The sequence below is a fragment of the Mytilus edulis genome, chromosome 14 (assembly GCF_963676685.1).
Source record: "Mytilus edulis chromosome 14, xbMytEdul2.2, whole genome shotgun sequence".
NCBI classification, from domain to species: Eukaryota; Metazoa; Mollusca; class Bivalvia; order Mytilida; family Mytilidae; genus Mytilus; species Mytilus edulis.
In genome coordinates this window covers 2,015,424-2,036,988 of record NC_092357.1, presented here as the reverse complement: position 1 = coordinate 2,036,988, position 21,565 = coordinate 2,015,424, and the positions used below count along the sequence as shown (strand labels likewise).

Genomic DNA, 21,565 nt, shown 5'->3' with positions numbered 1-21,565 from the left:
CATCAGGATATAAAACAATATTAACATTATAATATTAATAAACTACGACACATGTCTCTCTGTTTAGGATGTTTCAATTAAACTGATTGACGCTGTATGTCAAGGAAACACAGATATTGTCGACTGTCTTATTGGCCAGGGTATTGATATCAATTTGCAGGACGAGGTATGTTGTTAATAACCACCATTCAAATATGTTTCAGTATTTAGACCACTTGTTTATGAATAATCCATCCAATAATTGTCATATGTTTGTTTGATTTTTTCTAGATAATGTTCAATTGTTTCCTTTCCCCATACAATATCACCTTCTTGTGAAAACATCATATTGAATAATAACTTGATTGGTGTTTATTTTACGCCGCAATATATTTATTTAATATACGTCACACATAGAAACAAGTTCATATTGGTTAAAGTAAGTGTTTTTGTGTCTAGCATGAATCCAGGTGCCTCGCAACGATATCGTTTAGTATTTTGGAGAAACACGATTTAACGGTTTAATTTGTACTTTTAATCCTCGGCACATTTTGTTTTAAAAAGGTAAGCTAAATATGGCAAATATGACAGTCATTGTAAAGTGAGAGATATCAATACATGCTTTAAAACATCATTTTATGTTGCTACAGGTACCGTGAAAGTATGATACGAAAGAATATATTAAGGATACTCATGATACTAATAAAAAGTATTTTCTTATCCAAGACATAGATAAACTTAGCCGTATTTAACATAACTTTTTGGAAATTTAGGTCACCAATGCTCTTCAACTTTGAACTCGTTTGGCTTTATTTCTATTCTGATGTGAGCGTCACTGATGAGTCACATGTAGACGACACGCGCGTCTGGCGTATTAAACTATAAGTTTTGATAAATATTAAGACCCCGCTGGATTGCATAGTATACATTTCTTCTAATACGTGGTGTTACAACTATCCGAGAAACGTGTAAACACAATTAGATCTCAACTTAAAATGGTAGATGCAGATGTCTTGTAATTTTTTTTCCTTTATGTTCATTTATTAGTCTGCTAGTAGTAGTCTACGAAAACACTTTAATGTTTTATTACGTATCACTGTCTTAATTGCTTCCTTTCATATTCACTGTTAGGTTAACAGTTCGCATTTTTTAATGTTTTTATTATCAGAATTATAAAACTGCACTTCACCTGGCTGTACTCAACGAGAAAACAGAAGTTGTCAAATGGCTTGTTGACGCTGGTATTTAAGTAAATTTACAGGAAAAGTTCAGTGAGATTATACCAGACTGAAAAAAATATTCAATCACATGTCCATGTGTAACATGAAACCATGTACTTTTCGAACACCGTAAACTTGGCTATCAAGTTCGTTCGTTAAGCTGTTTATGACCGTTGATGCGTATTGACAAATATCTTGCCTTCAGATTTTTAAATTTGAGATTTTCAGATAATGGTCAATTCATAGAAGCGCTTGAGACGCACGCAATTTATAAAATTAAGATGTAATGTAATGTTATGCTTCGATCGACCCCGAACATAAGGGCAACTACCTGCAGGCCGTTGCATAGTGTATTATCCTCGATATTGACATTGATGCCATCGTGTCGGGAAAAAACTGCAACTCATCTTTAATCCGTTGATTTAATGTATCCGTATCATTCTGTGATGGCATACATTGCTTTTATTATTATTCAGTATTATGTTAAAATTGGCAGATGGTTTTATTTTAATCAGAATGGTAACAGTGCTCTTCATTTTGCTGCAATGAAAAAGAAAACAGAAGTCGCGAAGTTGCTGATTGATGCTCGCATTTATCTTAATTTACAGGAAAAGGTCACTGAATTTTATATAACACCGAAAAATAATTTAAAAATGTTAATTTTTGACATGACAATTATTAGTTTTACTGAAGTATATGCATTTCAAAAACCACAAACTTGGCTTTTGAGTTAAGCTTCAAATAAGCGTTAAAGTTTATTTACACCCCTAAGAAATCAAAATGGAGGTTTGAGAGTTTCAGATAAAGGTCTATTCATATAAGATAATACGACGCATGAGCTTTATAAAGTTATCTTTGATGTAATGTTTTGTTTCGGCCGACCAACAACGTAAGGGCAACTGCCTGCATGTCTTTCCATAGTTAAAGGAGCTATATATTGGCAAGATACTATCATGTGTAAAGAGAATACTGTAAGTCATTGTTCAGTCTTTCCAACTGCATTATAATCTAACGTATATATAAAAAAGAAGATGTGGTATGATTAACAATGAGACAACTCTCAATAAGAAACCAAAACACACAGAAATTAACAACAAAAAATCACCGTACGACCTTCAACATTCAACGCCCATTCCGCATAGTAAGCTTTAAAAGGCCCCGATAAAATAAATGTAAAACAATTCCAACGGAAAAACTTACACCCTAATTTATGTACAAAGTAATGAACGAAAGTCAAAGGTAACACAACGACAAACACTAAAATACAAAGTTTCTGACTTTGGACTGACACATACATAATGTTGCTAGTTAAACTAGTTTAAAGGCCCTAATCTTAAAATGGGACAGTGGTGTATATTGTAACAGTAAAACAACACATATAAAATCAGATGAAAACGGCTCAACTCATCAGATGGTTACAAATACATCTAACAAAACACAAATATAAAACAGAAGATGTGGTATGATTGCCAATGGGACAACTATTCACGATCCACAAAAGACCAAAATGACACAAACATTAACAATTATAGGTCACCGTACGGCCTTCAACAATGAGCAAAGCCCATACCGCATATAGTCAGCTATAAAAGGCCCCGATAAGACAATGTAAAACAATTCAAAGGAGAAAACTAACGGCCCCATCTATTTAAAAAAATGAACGAAAAACAAATATGTAACACATAAAAAAACGACAACCACTGAATTACAGGTCAATTACAAAGTTGACTTTGACTGGTACTTGTAAATCGTAAGAATGAAAGACGTTGAGTACAGATCTGAGAGTAATCACAGTAACTGACAGCTAGTTCTCATGATCAGTATATATGCCATATGCGCATTGGTCCGTTATTTTACGTTCAAATTAGAAACAAGGCATCAACTTCATTTCAGCTTCTATAATTTGCGTTGTTGTTTGTTTGGTTGCAATACAAAACAAGAACGTTTGAAACGTTAAAATGGGAGGATTAAAATATTACGACATACTTGACAATCTAACCAAAATATAATATATGCTTATAAATAAATAGTGCCATTGTAACTGTATAGATTATGTTATGTATTTGGCGTCATTAATGCTTTTAAGGTGTAAAACTTTTAATTTCAAAAAGGTTACTGAAGTTGTCATGGGATTTTCTAATATATTTACATACGTATAGTCTGCGGTAATACATATGAATGTCAAATTATATTTTTTTCAACTCCTGATTTACCAATAAAATAGCCGAGCCGTATTATTCTTTCATGACAAATATTGCTTTTTTTCATTAAGTATAATGTTGAAATTTGCATATGTTTTTTATCTAATCAGAATGGTAAAACTGCTCTCCATTTTGCTGCAATAAAAGAGAACCCAGAAGTCGCCAAAATGCTGATTGATGCTGGCATTAATATTAATTTACAGGAAAAGGTCAGTTTAACTTTGTTTGCTTGTTGGATATGTGAACATCACGTGGTAAAGCAGAGTTATAATTTCATATTCGTTATATTTGTTATTGTACTTTTTACAAATTGAATTTACTTATATACTATGTGTATCTTCTTAACTGGAATCAAGTTGAAAAATGGTATTATATTTGTTAAAAGGTAGAATCGGATATAGTGTTTGATTTTTTTAATTGTTCGATAAATCAATTTTCATTATATGATAGATTAACCTGGCGAAATATACAAACCATCATTTATTTTGGTGAATTATTTATATGTGTATATAGATTGTTAGTGTCAGTCAAATGATTTAGGTTTAAGCATTTAAGTTTAAATTATGGTTGACAAAGGTAGTTATTTATTCTTGATATATGCCATCAATTGATAACTGCACACTGTTTTATATGCAAGTTGTTATTTATTGATGTTGTTCTTTTGTATATTTGTCCAGCTATATTCAGATATATAAAAAAGAACATGTGGTATGATTGCCAATGGGATAGCTATCCACAAAAGACCAAAATGACACAAACATTAACAACTATAGGTCACCGTATGGCCTTCAACAATGAGCAAAGCCCATACCGCATAGTCAGCTATAAAAGGCCCCGATAAGACAATGTAAAACAATTCAAACGAGAAAACTAACGGCCATATTTAAGTAAAACAAAATGAACGAAAAACAAACATTTAACACATAAACAAACGACAACCACTGAATTACAGGCTCCTGACTTGGGACAGGCACATACATAGATAATGTGGCGGGGTTAAACATGTTAGCAGGATCCCAACCCTCCCCTTAACCTGGGACAGTGGTATAACAGTACAACATAAGAACGAACTATAAAAATTAGTTGAAAAAGGCTTAACTTAACTTGGACGTGGCCGGGTACTTATTCATCCCGACAAAATATATTCAGTTTTGAGTCATTCTTTTAAAGAATTTTACAGCTTAAAAGACCAGTTCATCGATATATACAATAGTCAGTGTCATAAGGTTTTAAACATCCTAATAATACTTACATTCCAACTTTAATTTTCAAGAAAGCATACTTTAATTAAAGGGGCATCAACTTTCAGATTCATGTTCAATGATTTGACTCAAATTCTCATATTTGATTGATAACTGACTAACACATGTAACACGCATAACCAAATTATAAAAAGTGACCTCCAAAAAATGCCAACGGTCATGTAACACGATATAAGCATAAATATAGCCTTCAACAATGAATAAAACCTATTCTGCATATAAGGCTTTAAAATGACAAATGAACAATTTAAATCAATTCAAATAAGAAAACTAACCGCATAATTTATGTACAAAATAATGAATGAAAAACAAATATGCCTATATACCGCAGGGTATATCTGTACGGTGACCTATGGTTGTTAATTTCTGTGTCATTTTTATCTATTATGGAGAGTTGTCTCATTGGCAATCATACCACATTTTCTTTTTATACGACTGCAAAAAATGTTCTAGGATCGTATAATGGTACATGTATGATTTCGTCATCGTTCTGGAGACACACTGGTTCCCAGACAATAACTTTTGTTTAAGTGAAAAGATGTTTATGAACATTGTTCAGAAGGTTCAATACTACAAAAAGAAGGTTGGGTTTGATTTTGGTGATGATAGTCCAATCCATTTAGGAATTAGGCGCCCAAAAGAAGCATTTTTCTAGTTTCAGGATAATAACTTGTGTATAATTGCTTTGATTGCTCTAAAACTGTACCAAAATACTTAATACCACAAGTAGAAGGTTTGGATTCATTTTAGGGGATATGGGGCCAAAACCCAGCATTTTTCTAGTTTCCAGACAATAACTTGTGTGCAATTGTATGGATCTCTCTGAAATTATACCACAATACTCCATATAACAGAGGAAAGACTTAGATTGAATTTGGGGTTAATTGCTTCAAACATGTAGGAATGAGGAGCCCAAAAAGGTCCAAAAAAGGTATTTTTCTCGTTTCCAGACAATAATTTGTGTTTAAGTGTATGGATCTCTCTGGAATTGTGCTACAAAGGAAAGGCTGGGATTGGGGGGGGGGGGGGGGGGGGGTTGTTCACAATCTTTTTAGGGGATTCAAATTTCAAATTTTCTAAAAGTTTCAAGACGAAATCTTCAATTGCACACTGACATTAATGTGCGATAGATTTGTACATGTAAGATCTTTGACCACATTTATTTTGTGTCAGAAACCTATATTATGTCAAAACTTTGATCACAATCAAAATTCAGATAGTATCATGCTTAAATATTGGGTCCAAATTTGCCCAAACTATTCAGGGTTAGTCCTCTGCGGTTGTATCAGGCTGCACTCAGCGAAGCATTTTATTTTATACCGTATTTTCATGGTTTTGTCTGTTTCTTGGATATTAAGTATGTTTCAAAATATTTGGTTAATAAGATGATTGTAAAGAGTCTGATTTATGGGGAGGGCTCGTTGATTGATTATACAGGGAATAACTGGAGCTGGCCTCTCTTTGGCAGTCCATTCTAACACCCCCCACCTTTTTATAAAAATTTCTAGTTTCGCCATAGTGTATGTAAGAATGGCTTGGATTGGTTTATCTGACTTTTGCCTAATTCTAATTCTCATTTTTAATTAAAAAAAATCTGATATTTGTAGTAAAACTTTAATCTTTAGGAATATGACAATGTATGAATAACAAAACCATCATGAATGGTAATCAGTACAGCAGTTGAGACATTTCAGCTTGTGCACTCTTTAACACAATATATGTGCTGAAAGCTGTGACTGTCATATGTGCAGATATTTCTAGGAATATGTTGTAACAACTTGATAAATATGTGTAGACTATCCTGATACTTGTGTGTATTGGAACAATGCCTTATAGTTGACACCGTTTGCTTGTATTAGCATTACATTTTTAAAGAAATTATTTTTCCATATTTTTTTCACAGCTATCGTGGTTAAAATCAATACCATTGCCATCCAAACAAATTTGTCTACTCACCATTTTCAAATTTGGTACATCAAGTTGATCTTGCAGATATATTACAACTGTGTTGTTCAGGTCCCTCAAATAAAACTTTTCACAATGAAATTTGTCTTTGGCCAACTTTACAAAAGTAAATTTTCAATTATAAAGGTTGGAGAGATGTGTGAAATATACATATAAAAAAGGAAAATGTGGTATAATTTTATGAGGCAACTCTCCACCAGAGACCGAATCACGCAGATGATAACAACTATAGGTCACCGTACCGACTTCACCAATGACAAAAATCGATACGGCGGAGGCAGCTATGATAAAAGGCCCAAAGATTATGGTCGTTTGTATGTATTGCACATCATAACAATTTAATGTGTGCATACTGAACTTTCACTGAAAAAATATTTCAAGCATAATACGGATGAAAACATTTAGATGATAAGTATCATGAAAGTTATGCAAAGTAGGAGGAGCTCGATATATGCACTACCATAAGAAAATGAATCGACAATGTAGGCTTGGTATGCGCAAAATCCCCCCTTTTTACACTACGAGGCTTCGTATTTATACATCCAGCTGTTTGAACACTCTGTCTGAGCAAGGGAACATCTGTCAGATTTGTCATATTTCTATGTTAACCCTATACGATATGAAAATAAGAAGATTGTCAAAGGACAACTATCCACAAAAGTTCAAATTTAAAAGTCAATATCATAAAAAAAAACATCTTAGTATATCATAATGCATAGATCAACAACAATAATAATAGCGGCATATACATTATCATATATATTTGGAATATAAACATTGGTCAGAATCAAGCCAAAAACCACATATAGTTTGTGAATAAAAGAATTACATAATATACTTTTATTTGCAAATTGTTTACTTGACTAAGTGTCAATACCTGATCTCCTTAATTCAAATTAGTCATAAATATAACAGTCTAGTTTTTCCATAAGAGTAACATTTTTCTTGGGTCAAGAGCCATACAAATTTAGAAGATTTAATCACATTTATAAAATTATAACAATTTTGATAAATGTCTTCGAAAAAATCGTCCCTTTGAATATATAATTTTAATAAAAAATGAAGCTTATCTTCAACTTTACCAAGTGAGCATTAGAACAAGGACGCTCAGATCTTTCTCTATGTTTTTTTGAATATCTGTCCGTCTCAATGTTTAAAGAGTGAGCGCTTATTCTTAAGTTACAAATTGACTGTGCTAAGTTTTTTTTGTCGATGTATAAGTCAATGTAAAATAGAGACTGAAATGGGGAATGTGTCAATGAAACAACAACTTGTGAAAAAAATATTATACTGGCGAGTCCAAAATACATTTCTTTGATATATTTATACATGATATACTGGTTATGACTGTTAATCCACAGGGGCGGATCCAGCCTTTTTAAAAGGGGGCGGGGGACTCAACCTAGAGTGAAAACGGGGGGGGGGGGGGGTTATAGCTATATGCTCCCATGCGTATGCATTGATCAGCCAAAGAAGGGGGATTCCAACCCCCGGACTACCTGGATCCGCAAATGATCCAATATAACTATATACATACAATTGAGAATGGAAATAGGGAATGTATCAAAGAGACAACAACCCGACCATTGAAAAAACAACAGCGGAAGGTCACCAACAGGTCTTCAATGTAACGAGAAATTCCCGCACCCGGAGGTGTCCTTCAGCTGGCCCCTAAACAAATATATACTAGTTCAGTGATAATGAACGCCATACTAATTTACAAATTGTACACAAGCTCACTGTAAAGTTTTGAGCTCAAATGTCGCAGATTACAGGAACATACTGCGAAAATATATATGTGACGTCACGTATTTATGTAGAATATCGTAACCATGGTAATGCTTGTATTTGCATATAATATTGAAATATACAGTAGTGTTTCCTTTAGAATCTACGTAACCGTAAAGCAACGCGAATTATAGAACTGAAAACCTAACATTGGTGCCGTGTTTAGGATGTCAAGGATTGTGGAAACGTTACACGTAATCATGTGTGCCGCTGCCACTTACTATTTGACGTTGCATATATATAAGTCTGGCTGATTGGTGGAACAATTGTGGGTTTGGTGGATAAAAGAACCAAATTTGGCATGGTAGTTGTTCTAGATATTTCAAAAATATTAGCTATGGACCCACCTTGCAATTTCGATATGGCTACATAAAATATCAAAATATGCATAAATAACTTATATAAGGTCAGTTTCAGATCCAAATTTTGTGTGACAATAGTGAGAGGTGTTTCAAAAAGTATAGACTATGAATACGTCTTGCAATTTCAATATGGCGTGTTTTTTTTTAAGATAGCCGCCATAAAAAATCAAAATCAAAATCAGAAATTTCACTTATACATGTTGAGATTTGGGATGTGAGTAGTCCTGGATCCTTAGTACAGAAATTCCTATGGACAAAGTTGAAGTTTCCAAATGGCGGCTTTTTCCAAGATGGTCGCCATATGATATCAAAATCAACACATATACATTACATATAGTTACAAAGAGTTTTGTCTTGACATACCATCAGTAACACTATGTGTCCTTAATATCGTGAGCCTAAATCCATCAATTGGAAATACAATTTTAAAATTTTGATGGATTCAGTCGAGGATTATGCCAGGCAATGGGCTAAGTGCGATAAGGAAGACGTAGACACTCTATCCGAATGGATTAAGGCAGTGAGGTCGTTAATACAAATCATAATTAAAAAACTGAATGGGTCCATCAATGCCCATGCAACGTCAATCTTCAAAGACCGAAATGTTGCTAAACACCTATCCGACCTCCATGATAAATATGTTGTTGTCCCCGCAGATAAAGCCCCAAATAACATCGTTTTTGTCTGTAAAAGTCATTACATTAATTGCTTGATAAACGAATTAGGTATAGACAATTCACTAGGAAACTCAACATATACCCTCACGACACTTACCAAAGAGGAAATCCTGGATAATCATAGGTCTGTTCTTTGTTCCTTTGGTATTTCAAGCAGAGATCAAGAAATTGATCTTCCATCACTGTATTGGATACCTAAACTACATAAGTGTCCTTACAAACAACGGTATATTGCTAGGTCTTCCAAGTGCTCCACGAAACCCCTTTCTAAATTATTAACATCTATTTTATCAGCAATCAAAAACGGGCTTCAATTTTATTGTGAAACTGCCGATTCTAGAGGTGGCGTGAATCAGATGTGGATACTTAAAAATTCTAAAGATCTGTTAGAGTACATACAATCTAACTCTCTTTCATCTTGTAACAGTATTAAAACATTTGACTTTTCTACTCTTTTCACAAGTATTCCACATTCCAAACTAAAAGACAAATTAAAAGAGTTGGTATTACTTTGCTTCATAAAAAAGAATGGCCAACGTAGATACAAGTCTTTTGTCTTAGGGAGAGATAAATCCTACTTTGTAAAGAATCACTCTGATTCAAACAAAAAATTCTCTGAAACCGATATTATCAAGATGCTTGATTTCTTGATTGACAACATATTTGTTACGTTCGGAGGACGTTTTTTTTCAACAGACTGTCGGCATTCCAATTGGAACAAACTGTGCCCCTCTACTTGCTGACTTGTTTCTTTATTGTTATGAGGCTTACTTCATGCAGTAACTTCTTAGGAAGAAAGATAAGAAGTTAGCAATATCCTTTAACTCTACTTTCCGCTATATAGATGACGTTCTTTCACTAAACAATTCAAAATATGGTGACTATGTGGAACGCATCTATCCCATCGAATTGGAGATAAAGGATACTACAGATACAGTTAAGTCGGCTTCATACCTTGACTTACATCTAGAAATTGACAATGAGGGTCGGTTGAAGACAAAACTTTACGACAAAAGAGATGATTTCAGCTTTCCAATTGTGAACTTTCCATTTCTAAGTAGCAACATTCCAGCAGCACCTGCATACGGGGTATATATCTCCCAATTGATACGATATTCCCGTGCTTGCATTTCCTATCATGATTTTCTTGATAGAGGGTTACTGCTCACAATGAAGCTATTAAACCAAGAGTTCCAAATGTGAAGTTTAAAAAATCCCTTCGTAAATTTTACGGACGCCATCACGAGTTGGTTGACCGTTATGGAATACTGTGGATTCATTTTTATTCGTGATATACCAATTTTCGTGGATTTCGTGGGTCACAGCGAACCACGAATTTAAGAATTCAATGAAGAATAATTCCGATGAATGTGTATGGAGTCGAATGTTTATTTCCGGTTATGTTATGCAGTTCTGGTATAGTGTTGACTAGCAATAAACATTGTAACATAACACGTGTTTTTTGTTATTGAAAGAAGATACAAGTATTTTAATTAAATCAATAATAAATCTATCGAATATCAGTGGTAATTTACTTTTTAAAATTGATTAAAACTGTTCATGGAAAATAACTGCAAGTTGTTAATTACCGTGTCATAGTTTGGTTTACTAATGATTAAAAATAAATAGGATTAAGTACGGGGATATTGCCCGTAGGTAATATTGATTATGACAGGAACATTTATTTTCACACCTTTTACTTATAAGTCTGTTTATTATATCGTGATTAGGGAAATGAGCTTTCAATCATAAAACTGTGATTGCCTTATAGAATCCCGACAAGAATTTATAAATTGTAAAACAAACAAATAATTACTAGTTGTCTTTGTCCATTATTGTAATAGAAGTTTTTAATGAATACTTTAACCAAAAACGCCAGACGCGCGTTTCGTCTACATAAGACTCATCAATGACTCTGAAGGTAGTACGATTGATTATAAATGACAATCTAACCAAATCTTCTTTTTAATACTGCACTTCAAGATAACGACAACAATGTAATATATCGGGTACCAGTTTGACTTAACGCTAAGTGCGAGTCTATGTTGTTTTACGTCCCTTTTTTTTTTTGAAAAAACTAAATGTACTGCATCATATATGATTTCACTTGATGAAGTGTGTTTGGTTACTCTTTAGTAAAGTATCATTTTAGGTTGCAACATAAGTGATAAGTGACAAATTGATATCTTCCATAACAAGCACTGCAGAATGGAGACCAATGGAAAATGTTGTTGACTTTAAAATTTTACAAATGTTGAGGTCACTATATATCGAAAAAACACAATATTATAACAATTCTAGTACTAAAGCTTACAAATAATGCAATTTAAATCTGAAAAATTCGTATATGCTTTGCATATTAGGGAATACGTTGATTGGTCAAGATGACTTCCAGTAGTTGATCTTGCCGTTGGTTATGTTTCGATAGTCAACGTTGACCGAACATCTTTTCGTTACCAATGTGAACAAGATGACGGCGACAAAAACACCGCCTTAATAACATAATTAATTTTCACTGCACGTTAATCGTTAACTAAAATAATACACAAACACATACACATTCGTTTAAATGATAATGAGTTTTTTGCAGTTATTTTGTTTATAACATTTTATTGACACGGTGTTGTTTTATTCTCTTATTTGACATAATCTGCTATCGTTATCTTTCACTGATATGTTAAAACTTTTGTATGTCATTATGTATAGGATGGTCAAACTGCACTTCACGAAGCTGCACAACAAGGAAACACGGAAATCACCATGTTGCTTATTGATGCTGGTATTGATCTAAATACACAGAACAGCGTAAGTAAATGATCAACAAAACCGACACAAAACTATGTACTACGTGTTTATATATATGTCCCGGACCGTATGAGTATTTGGACCATACGCGTATTGGTCGAGATGACTTCCAGTAGTTGATCTTGCCGTTGGTTATGTTTCGATAGTCAACGTTGACCGAACATCTTTTCGCAACCAATGTGAACAAGATGACGGCGACAATAACACCGCCCTTAACATAATTAATTTTCACTGCACGTTAATCATTAACTAAAATAATACGCAAACACATACACATTCGTTTAAATGATAATGAGTTTTTTGCAGTTATTTTGTTTATAACATTTTATTGACACGGTGTTGTTTTATTCTCATATTTGACATAATCTGCTATCGTTATCATTCAACGATATGTTAAAACTTTTATATGTCATTATGTATAGGATGGTACAACTGCACTTCACGAAGCTGCACGACAAAGAAACACGGAAATCACCATGTTGCTTATTGATGCTGGTATTGATCTAAATACACAGAACATAGTAAGTAAATGATCAACAAAACCGACATAAAACTATGTACTACGTGTTTATATGTGCAAAACCATATATACTTTGCCAAATTAATCGAGCCATATCGTGAGCATCTATTTTGTCATATACACACACACGTTACATCGTTTCACCGTTTGACGCATCCATTTGTCTGAGTGTTCCGGATGGAGGATATTCTAGAAAACGCTTCATCGACGGCGTCATCATCTTCTGTGTTATTGTCGTCATCATTCGTGAAAGTCGTATCAGTCTTTAGCTTTGCTAGTTGTTCATAGTACACATGCTAATATAGATTTCGATGCCTGTTACACTTTATTACTATTGTACAGGTAAGAATTATAGCTTCGACAATTGGCGCAAAAAAGAAATTTGAAGTATAATGTCGGACTTAACATTTATGATATAAAAACTGTTGCTTTGTCATCAATACGTTTGTATTCATAGATAAGCTGTTCGTGTCTCTGTAATATGTGTTTGTTTTTTTTTTTGTTAACAGAGACAAGAGATGCATAAACAACACGCCAGTTATATATTTTGGTTGGTGTTTTTCTCCAATCTGATGATTTAAGACTTTTTGAATTTATTAGTATAGTATGTGCATATGCTGTGCTGTTAAACAACTGTCTCAAGTTAAGGGAGGGTTGAGAGCACATAAATACGTTTAACCCCGCCAAGTGTTTTATGGTTTGTTTTCATTGTTGAAGGCATTACGATTTCTTATAAATGTTCACATCAACTTCATTTAAACGTAGGTGGATAGGGGTTTCGATGTCAATCAAACAAAATCTCCTTTTATACTGTACTGTAAAATAACACTATCAATGTCACTATTGGGTTCTCAACACAGCGAGAAAAACTCCCGCAGCTGTAGTCAGGCGTTAGCTGATCGCTAAACAATAATCAAACTATGTATACCCATTAAGCTTAAATGCATCCATGCACCGTGCAATATTGACTAATGAAAAGTTCGTTAAAAACTCTGATATCGGGTACCAGTTTGACTAAACGCTAAATGCCAGTCTATGCTGTTTAACTTGTTTTAGTCCAATAGGTTGCTTCCTGTTTTATTTCATATCATGTTAAAATTGTATTTTTTACAATCTAGTTGGGTGACACTGCACTTCACATTGCTGTGTGTAAGGGTTACACAGATATCGTCAAGTTTCTGATTGATGGTGGCATTGATATCAATGTAAAGAATGAGGTCAGTGGAATATCAGTTAAACTTACAGTCATATTGAATTATCGTCAATACCAAAACCTTCATTTATTGTATCATATATGATGTCAAACTAGATGCAATAAGCTTTCAAGTGTGTGTGTGATTACTCTTTAGTAAAGTAAGGTTGCAAAATTAGTGGAATGTGACCAATTAGAATCTTCTATAACAAACATTGTAGGATGCAGAACATCGGAAAAGTTTGTTGACTTAAACAAAATATCCTAAGGTTGTGGTCACAAAATATCGAGAAAACACAAGGGCAAATTGTAACAGTTCTAGTGGTGCAGCTTACAATCATCGACAATTTAAATGTGATGAGATAATATCATACAACAAAAACATAAAACATAAACAATATTCAACTGACATTTACTGAAAATTGAAATCAAATAAAAATTATATGAGAGCACACTGATATAAGTACTCGAAACTACTGAAATTGCACTGTTAGAGTGAGCAACAAAACTACATATTGACGTTGGTAATGTTTAGATAGTCAACGTTGACCGAACATCTTTTCGTAACCAATGTGAATAAAATGACGGCGACAATAGCACCGCCATTAACATAATTAATTTTCACTGCACGTTAATCGTTAACTAAAATAATACACAAGCACATACACATTCGTTTAAATGATAATAAGTTTTTGCAGTTTATTTTTTTAATAACATTTTATTGACACGGAGTTGTTTTATTCTCTTACTTGACATAATCTGCTATCGTTATCATTCAATGATATGTTAAAACTATTGTATGTAATTATGTATAGAATGGTCAAACTGCACTTCACGAAGCTGCACGACAAAGAAACACGGAAATCACCATGTTGCTTATTGATGCTGGTATTGATCTAAATACACAGAACATAGTAAGTAAATAATCAACAAAACCGACACAAAACTATGAACTTCGTGTTTATATATGCAAAGACAAATAACAATGTTTGTTAACATAGAATATCGTTTGATTTCTTCAAATTGAATTGACCTCACCCTTTTTATATCAATTTAGAGTTCTGTATTTTATTACGATTTGTTAACTGCACCATATATACTTTGACCAAATTAATCGAGCTATATTGTTAGCATCTATTTTGTCTTATACAAACACACGTTACACCGTTTGACGCATCCCTGTTTGTTTAATGTTATGTCTGAGTGTTGCGGATGCAGGACCCTCTAGAAAACGCTTCATCGACGGCGTCATCATCTTCTGTGTTATATTCGTCATCATTCGGGAAAGTCGTATAAGCCTTTAGCTTTGATAGATGTTCATAGTGCACATGCTAGTATAGTTTTCGATGCCTGTTATATTGTGCCTATGTCTTCTATTTTATAAGACACTATATTTTTATATATCATTAAAGAAACATAATTTAGCATTGTTTTGAAAGAAAAAAAAACGGACAGCAACATGTAGTGTTATTACGATTGTACAGGTAGGAATTTTAGCTTCGACAATTGGCGCCAGAAAAGAAATTTGACGCATAATATGTCGGACTTAACATTTTAAATATAAATACTGTTGCTTTGTCATCAATATGTTTGTATTCACATAGATAAGGTATTCATGTGTCTGTAATATGTGAGTTTTTTTGTTAACAGAGACAAAAGATACATAAACAGCACGTCAGTTATGTATTTTTGTTTGGTGTTTTTTCTCCAATCTGATAAGTTAAGACTTTTTGAATTTATAAGTATAGTATGTTCATGTGCTGTGCTGTTAAACAACTGTCCCATGTTAAGGAGGGTTGAGAGCATATAAATACGTTTAACCCCGCCACATGCTTTATGGCTTGTTTTCATTGTTGAAGGCCTTACGATTTTTTATAAATGTTTACATCCACTTCATTTAAACGAAGGTGGATAGGGGTCTCGATGTCAATCAAACCAAATCTCCTTTTATACGTTCTGTGAAATAACAATATCAATGTCACCATTGGGTCCTCATCACAGCAAGAAAAACTCCAGCAGCTGTAGTCGGGCTTTAGCTGATCCCTAAACAATAATCAATCTATGCATATTCATTAAGCTCAAATGCATCCATGCACCATGCAATATGAACTAATGACAAATTCGTATAAAACTAAGTGCGAATCTATGTTGTTTTACTTCCTTTAATGTTATAAGTTGTTTCTTGTTTTATTTCATATCTTGTTAAAATTATTATTATGTTTTTCTATCCAGTATGGTAACACTGCTCTGCATTTTGCTGTATTGCACAAAAGCACAGAAATGGTCAAGATGCTGATTGATTGTGGTATTGATCTAAATATTAAGGGACAGGTCAGTGGACTATAAGTTTTACTTGCAACGTATTGAATTAGCTATAACGACAAAAACTTAATGTACTGCATCATATATGATTTCAAACTAGACAACACTTGATGCAGTGTGTTTGGTTACTCTTTAGTAAACTATTATTTAAGGTTGCAACATAAGTGATAAGTGACAAATTGATATCTTCCATGACAAGCACTGCAAAATGGAGAACCATGGAAAATGTTGTTGACTTTAAAATGTTAAGGTCACTATTTATCGATAAAACACAATATCATAACAATTTTAGTACTAAAGCTTGCAAATAATGCAATTTAAATGTGAAAAATTCGAATATGCTTTGCATATTGGGGAATACGTTGATTGGTCGAGATGACTTCCAGTAGTTGAACTTGCCGTTGGTTACATGTATGTTTCGATTGTCAACGTTGACCGAACATCTTTTCGTAACCAATGTGAACAAGATGACGGCGCAATTACACCGCCCTTAACATAATCAATTTTCACTGCACGTTTATCGTTCACTAAAATAATACACAAACACATACACATTCGTTTAAATGATAATAAGCTTTTGCAGTTTATTATTTTTAATAACGTTTTATTGACACGGTGTTGTTTTATTCTCTTATTTGACATAATCTGCTATCGTTATCATTCAATGATATGTTAAAACTATTGTATGTCATTATATGTAAATGATCAACAAAACCGACACAAAACTATATACCACGTGTTTATATATGCAACGACAAACAACAATATTTTTTAACATTGTATAACGTTTGATTTCTTCAAATTGAATTGATCTCACCCTTTTTATATTAATTTAGAGTTCTGTATTTTATTACTACTTATTAACTGCACCATATATACTTTTATAAAATTAATCGAGCTATATTGTGAGCAACTATTTTGCCACATCCCTGCTTGCTAAATGTTATGTCTGAGTGTTGCGGATGGAGGATATTCTAGAAAACGCTTCATCGACGGCGTCATCATATCTTGTTATATAGTCGTCATCATTCGGGAAAGTCGTATAATCCTTAGCTTTGATAGTTGTTCATAGTTCCCATGCTTATATAGTTTTCGATGCCTGTTATATTGTGCCTTTGCCTTAAGAGTTCCAAATGGTAAAGTTGAAATCATCCCTTCGTAAATTTTACGGATGCCATCACGAGTTGGTTGACCGTTATGGAATAACCGTTTCACAAATGATATCGGATATGTTCCTTACGTCGTAACTACAATTCCCTTCCCTTTCATGAATTTGACCTACCGAATTGGAGTATTTACCGGATTTGTAATCACATAAGCAACACGACGGGTGCCGCATGTGGAGCAGGATCTGCTTACCCTTCCGGAGCACCTGAGATCACCCCTATTTTTTGGTGGGGTTCGTGTTGTTTATTCTTTAATTTTCTATGTTGTGTCATGTGTACTATTGTTTTTCTGTTTGTCTTTTTCATTTTTAGCCATGGCGTTGTCAGTTTGTTTTAGATTTACGAGTTTGACTGTCCCTTTGGTATCTTTCGTCCCTCTTTTATAAGACACCATTTTTTGTATATATCATTAAGGAAACATACATAATAATGTCATATAACAGAATGATGGTGACGATAATTTTTCCAGCGTTCTTTATGAACTTTATCACTTTCATTATGAAATGAAGAAAACACCAAGATAATATTTGAGGGGATCGGTCACCTATATCATGTATATCTATAATATGAGGAAGGCGTTATCTTAAATGCCAGCTTTATACCAAGACAATGTTCTATATATTGATTGGTTGTTGGTTGCTTAAAGTCCAGTGACAAATATTTCATGCATGTCCTGGGTTACATTAACATGTAGTTTTTATCTAAAAAAAATAATAAGTTCAGATGGAAAATGTTTAGGGAATGATCATTGAACTTCAAAAGGCAGGAGGCGGTATGGTATTTTTTTTTTTTTTTTAAATTCCAAATCCCAAATTGATGAAAAAAATATCTGTTCAAGCATAGGACGAAAAAATATTTTAAATCCAGATCTTCACCAAAAACGATTATATCTTTCAGATATGCAAAATAAATTAAAACTTTTATATATCTAAAAACATTTAAAACTACCCAAACCGCACAGATAAGTCTGTACGCACGGTCCTAAAGCGCTCAGGGGAAGAAAATAATAATATTTTATAACAATAAATGTTTTCCTGAATACAAAAAAAATCATTGCTTGTTTTGTCTAAAGTGTGTAGATAGTGTTGTTGCACTTTTACATTTTAGATTTCAAAATTTTATATAAGGCCGTGTTCACATTGACCTAAATTCGGTGTTGTGTTAGTGTAACTCACACGTAAACTAAACACAATTGCGTTCCCATTGATAAAACTCAATGATTACATGTAGTTTAAATCATGTTTTATCTACACACAGTCGATAGTCAATGTAGGCCTTGTGTAGGTTAAGGGAACACAAAACAAGGCATTTAGGACATTAGTTTTACCGTGTATATATTTAAGGAGGAAACTATTTTTGAGTAAAATTGATATTTTTGATAATTATTAGTATAGTTGTTTACAGAAATTGTTGTCTAAATTTTACAGATTTTTTTTTGTTAAAAACAAATTCACGTACTTTATTAACCCCTGATTAAGACTCAATGCAGCATCATTGCCGAACCCATAAGGCAGGAACCAATTGCTTTTCAGGGGGGGGGGGCTATTATAGTTGAGTATAAAACATAAAGGCATGGGGGTGGGGCTATTATAGTTGAGTATAAAACATAAAGGCAAGGGGGTGGGGGGTGAGCTATGGATTTTGTTTTGGAAACAAGAAATGTTTCCAGTTTTTGGCCATGAAAAAAAAATTCTTTGTTTCACCCTCAGCTGCCACTATATATATATAATGCTAAAATTGATTTTGACTTGTCACCAAAATTTGTCCTGGAAAAATCAATAGCCCACGCCCCCACTACCCCCCCCCCCCCTTTTCCCTCCCTAAAAAATGAAGTAAATAGTTGCTGCCTAATTCATTTGAAAAGGTCATCCCAAATTATAAAAATGGCTTTCATAAAGTAGTAACCACTTAACTTAAAAAGGGGGAGGGTTATTTTTTTTTTATCTGAGTCAAAAAAAAATTTCGCGCGTACGTTTTTATTCCTCTCTTTTCGATGCTGGTGATCGAATACATTTTTTTTCAATATTCAACACTATAATGTATCGGGAAACTCTTTGATTCAGAATATTTCTTTTATCATCTATATGATAATTTTTTGTTTATCAAATTGGGGATCGGAATATTTCCACCCCCCCCCCCCCCCCCTTTTGAGGTCAAATGGTAGTTCCCTTACCGCTAGAAAAATTGTCCCAAAATTTTGAATTCAGTTCTACGTAATAAACATTTAAATGACACATAGTTTACAAGTGAGAACAAATCTTATGTACAGGTAGCTAAACAAGGTGTATAGATGTGAACAAATGTAATGTGAAACCAGTGCACACTACACTAAACTAATTGTAAACATGTTTACTCTACACGGCGTTTGGTGTGAACACGGCCTAAGTAAGCCGTAAATATAAACAAGAGTATATAGAAGAATCATGAACGATAATGTCCTCGATCAAAACGTATATTTCGTTATTAAAAACTCTTCCAAGGTTTGTATTTAATTAAACACACTTAACCTGACATTGGAAGAGAGTGGAAGGGTTTCAACATGCCAGTCACATGTAAGAAAAGTCTAACATTTTATAAATCTTCAGCATAATTGAAACATTCATACTTGTGTTTGTGCTTTATTAAAAATGTCTATTATCTGACTTTGCGAAATACTTGTCTACAATTTAAAAGAAATCAATGTGCATAACTTATTTAATCGACACAAAGTTGTCTCACGCCAATACAATTTCTATATATTTCCCCCGGGTGCCTTTTCTTTTTTCCGGACGCTTTTTTCTTCCCATGGCCGCCTTTTCTTTTTCCCGGGCGCTTTTTCTTCACCCGTAAGCTCTTCGGTGCTTTTTATTAGGACCCTGTATACAGTAGTTTTTTAGGTGAAAAAACGGTCGTATTTGCCAATTTGTTATAATGAACCTAAATACTAGGGAACAATTTTGACTAAATAAATTTGATTGATTGCGCCAAAGGGCTTCTGTGAAAAATATCCGACTCGAACAAAAAACTTTCGTATTCCTGATCATCTTAAGTTTACGGGTTCTACATTAATTTCATGTACTAATTCAGAGTCAGTTTTATGTCATTTCTTGCATATATTGTTTTTGTAAGCTTACTTTTCAAGTTTTTTATTATATAACAGCAAAATAAAATTGAAAATGAAAATGGGAAATACAAGCATGTCAAAAATTTGCTTTCGAGTAATGCTTAATCATGTCGTAGTTGTTTTCAAGAAGATACATTTGGTTGGTAGACAATAACTTTAGTCTAAGTGCATAGATCTCGATGAAATTGTACTAACAGGTTCAATACACAAAAGGAAGATTTGAATTGATTTTGGGGTTATGGTACAACATTTTTGGGGTGTTTTTTTACAAAACTTTCGGTTTTTCTTCAAATATTTACCATATTTACATTGATTATTACTCATCTAGTATATTTATATGCAACGAATACTGATTTGGAAGGAGATGCACACAAAATAGGGTGTTTTAGTTATTTTATCTGTAATTTGTGCATTTTTTCCACGATGTGTACTCCTTGAAAATGTCGACTTCCGTATCATGATAAACGAATATATTTGGTAATTATATTCACAATTGACATGCACCAGTGCGCGGCAAAAGGAGTTATTTGGTAAATAAAACACTTGTCATTGTTTGAAACTTTCCGTAATCAACATTTAGTTTAGCCTTTTAGAATATTTCACTGATTGTGTGAAAATCTTAACAGAAAATGTACAAAACACTTGTTATGAAAATATAAAGTGTTACAATTCTTGATTAGACGCAACACATAAAAAATGACCAAAAAGGTACCGCTTTCACATGAGAGAAGCTAGAAAAAATATAAATCTACACATTTTCAATATTTTTGTAGGACTATCATATAAAATTAAGGAGATATGTAGTTAGGGACTGCTGCTGAATAGAAATGTTTGGGTTCACCTGCTACCTGTTTTCAAATTAGTCCATATTAAAGTTTTAAGGGTCCAACATTAAAATATGCTTGATTCCAACTGATATAAAAAAAAAATGGTGTTTTTTTTATATGCTAAATATACATCTGTGATCGTATCAGTCTGTGCATGGTAAAGCATTTTATTGCCT

General features: G+C 33.3%; 1 protein-coding gene across 1 annotated transcript in view; it reads left to right on the top strand.

Annotated features, from left to right (window-relative positions):
* The window catches only part of LOC139503366 (uncharacterized), an 81,800-nt gene that overhangs the window by 12,094 nt on the left and 48,141 nt on the right, over window positions 1-21,565 (top strand). Inside the window, exons 3-8 of the mRNA XM_071293137.1 lie at window positions 3,511-3,609; window positions 12,161-12,259; window positions 12,682-12,780; window positions 13,898-13,996; window positions 14,787-14,885; window positions 16,204-16,302. Of these exons, the coding sequence (XP_071149238.1) occupies window positions 3,511-3,609; window positions 12,161-12,259; window positions 12,682-12,780; window positions 13,898-13,996; window positions 14,787-14,885; window positions 16,204-16,302 (594 nt within the window). The remainder of the gene's footprint in view (window positions 1-3,510; window positions 3,610-12,160; window positions 12,260-12,681; window positions 12,781-13,897; window positions 13,997-14,786; window positions 14,886-16,203; window positions 16,303-21,565) is intronic.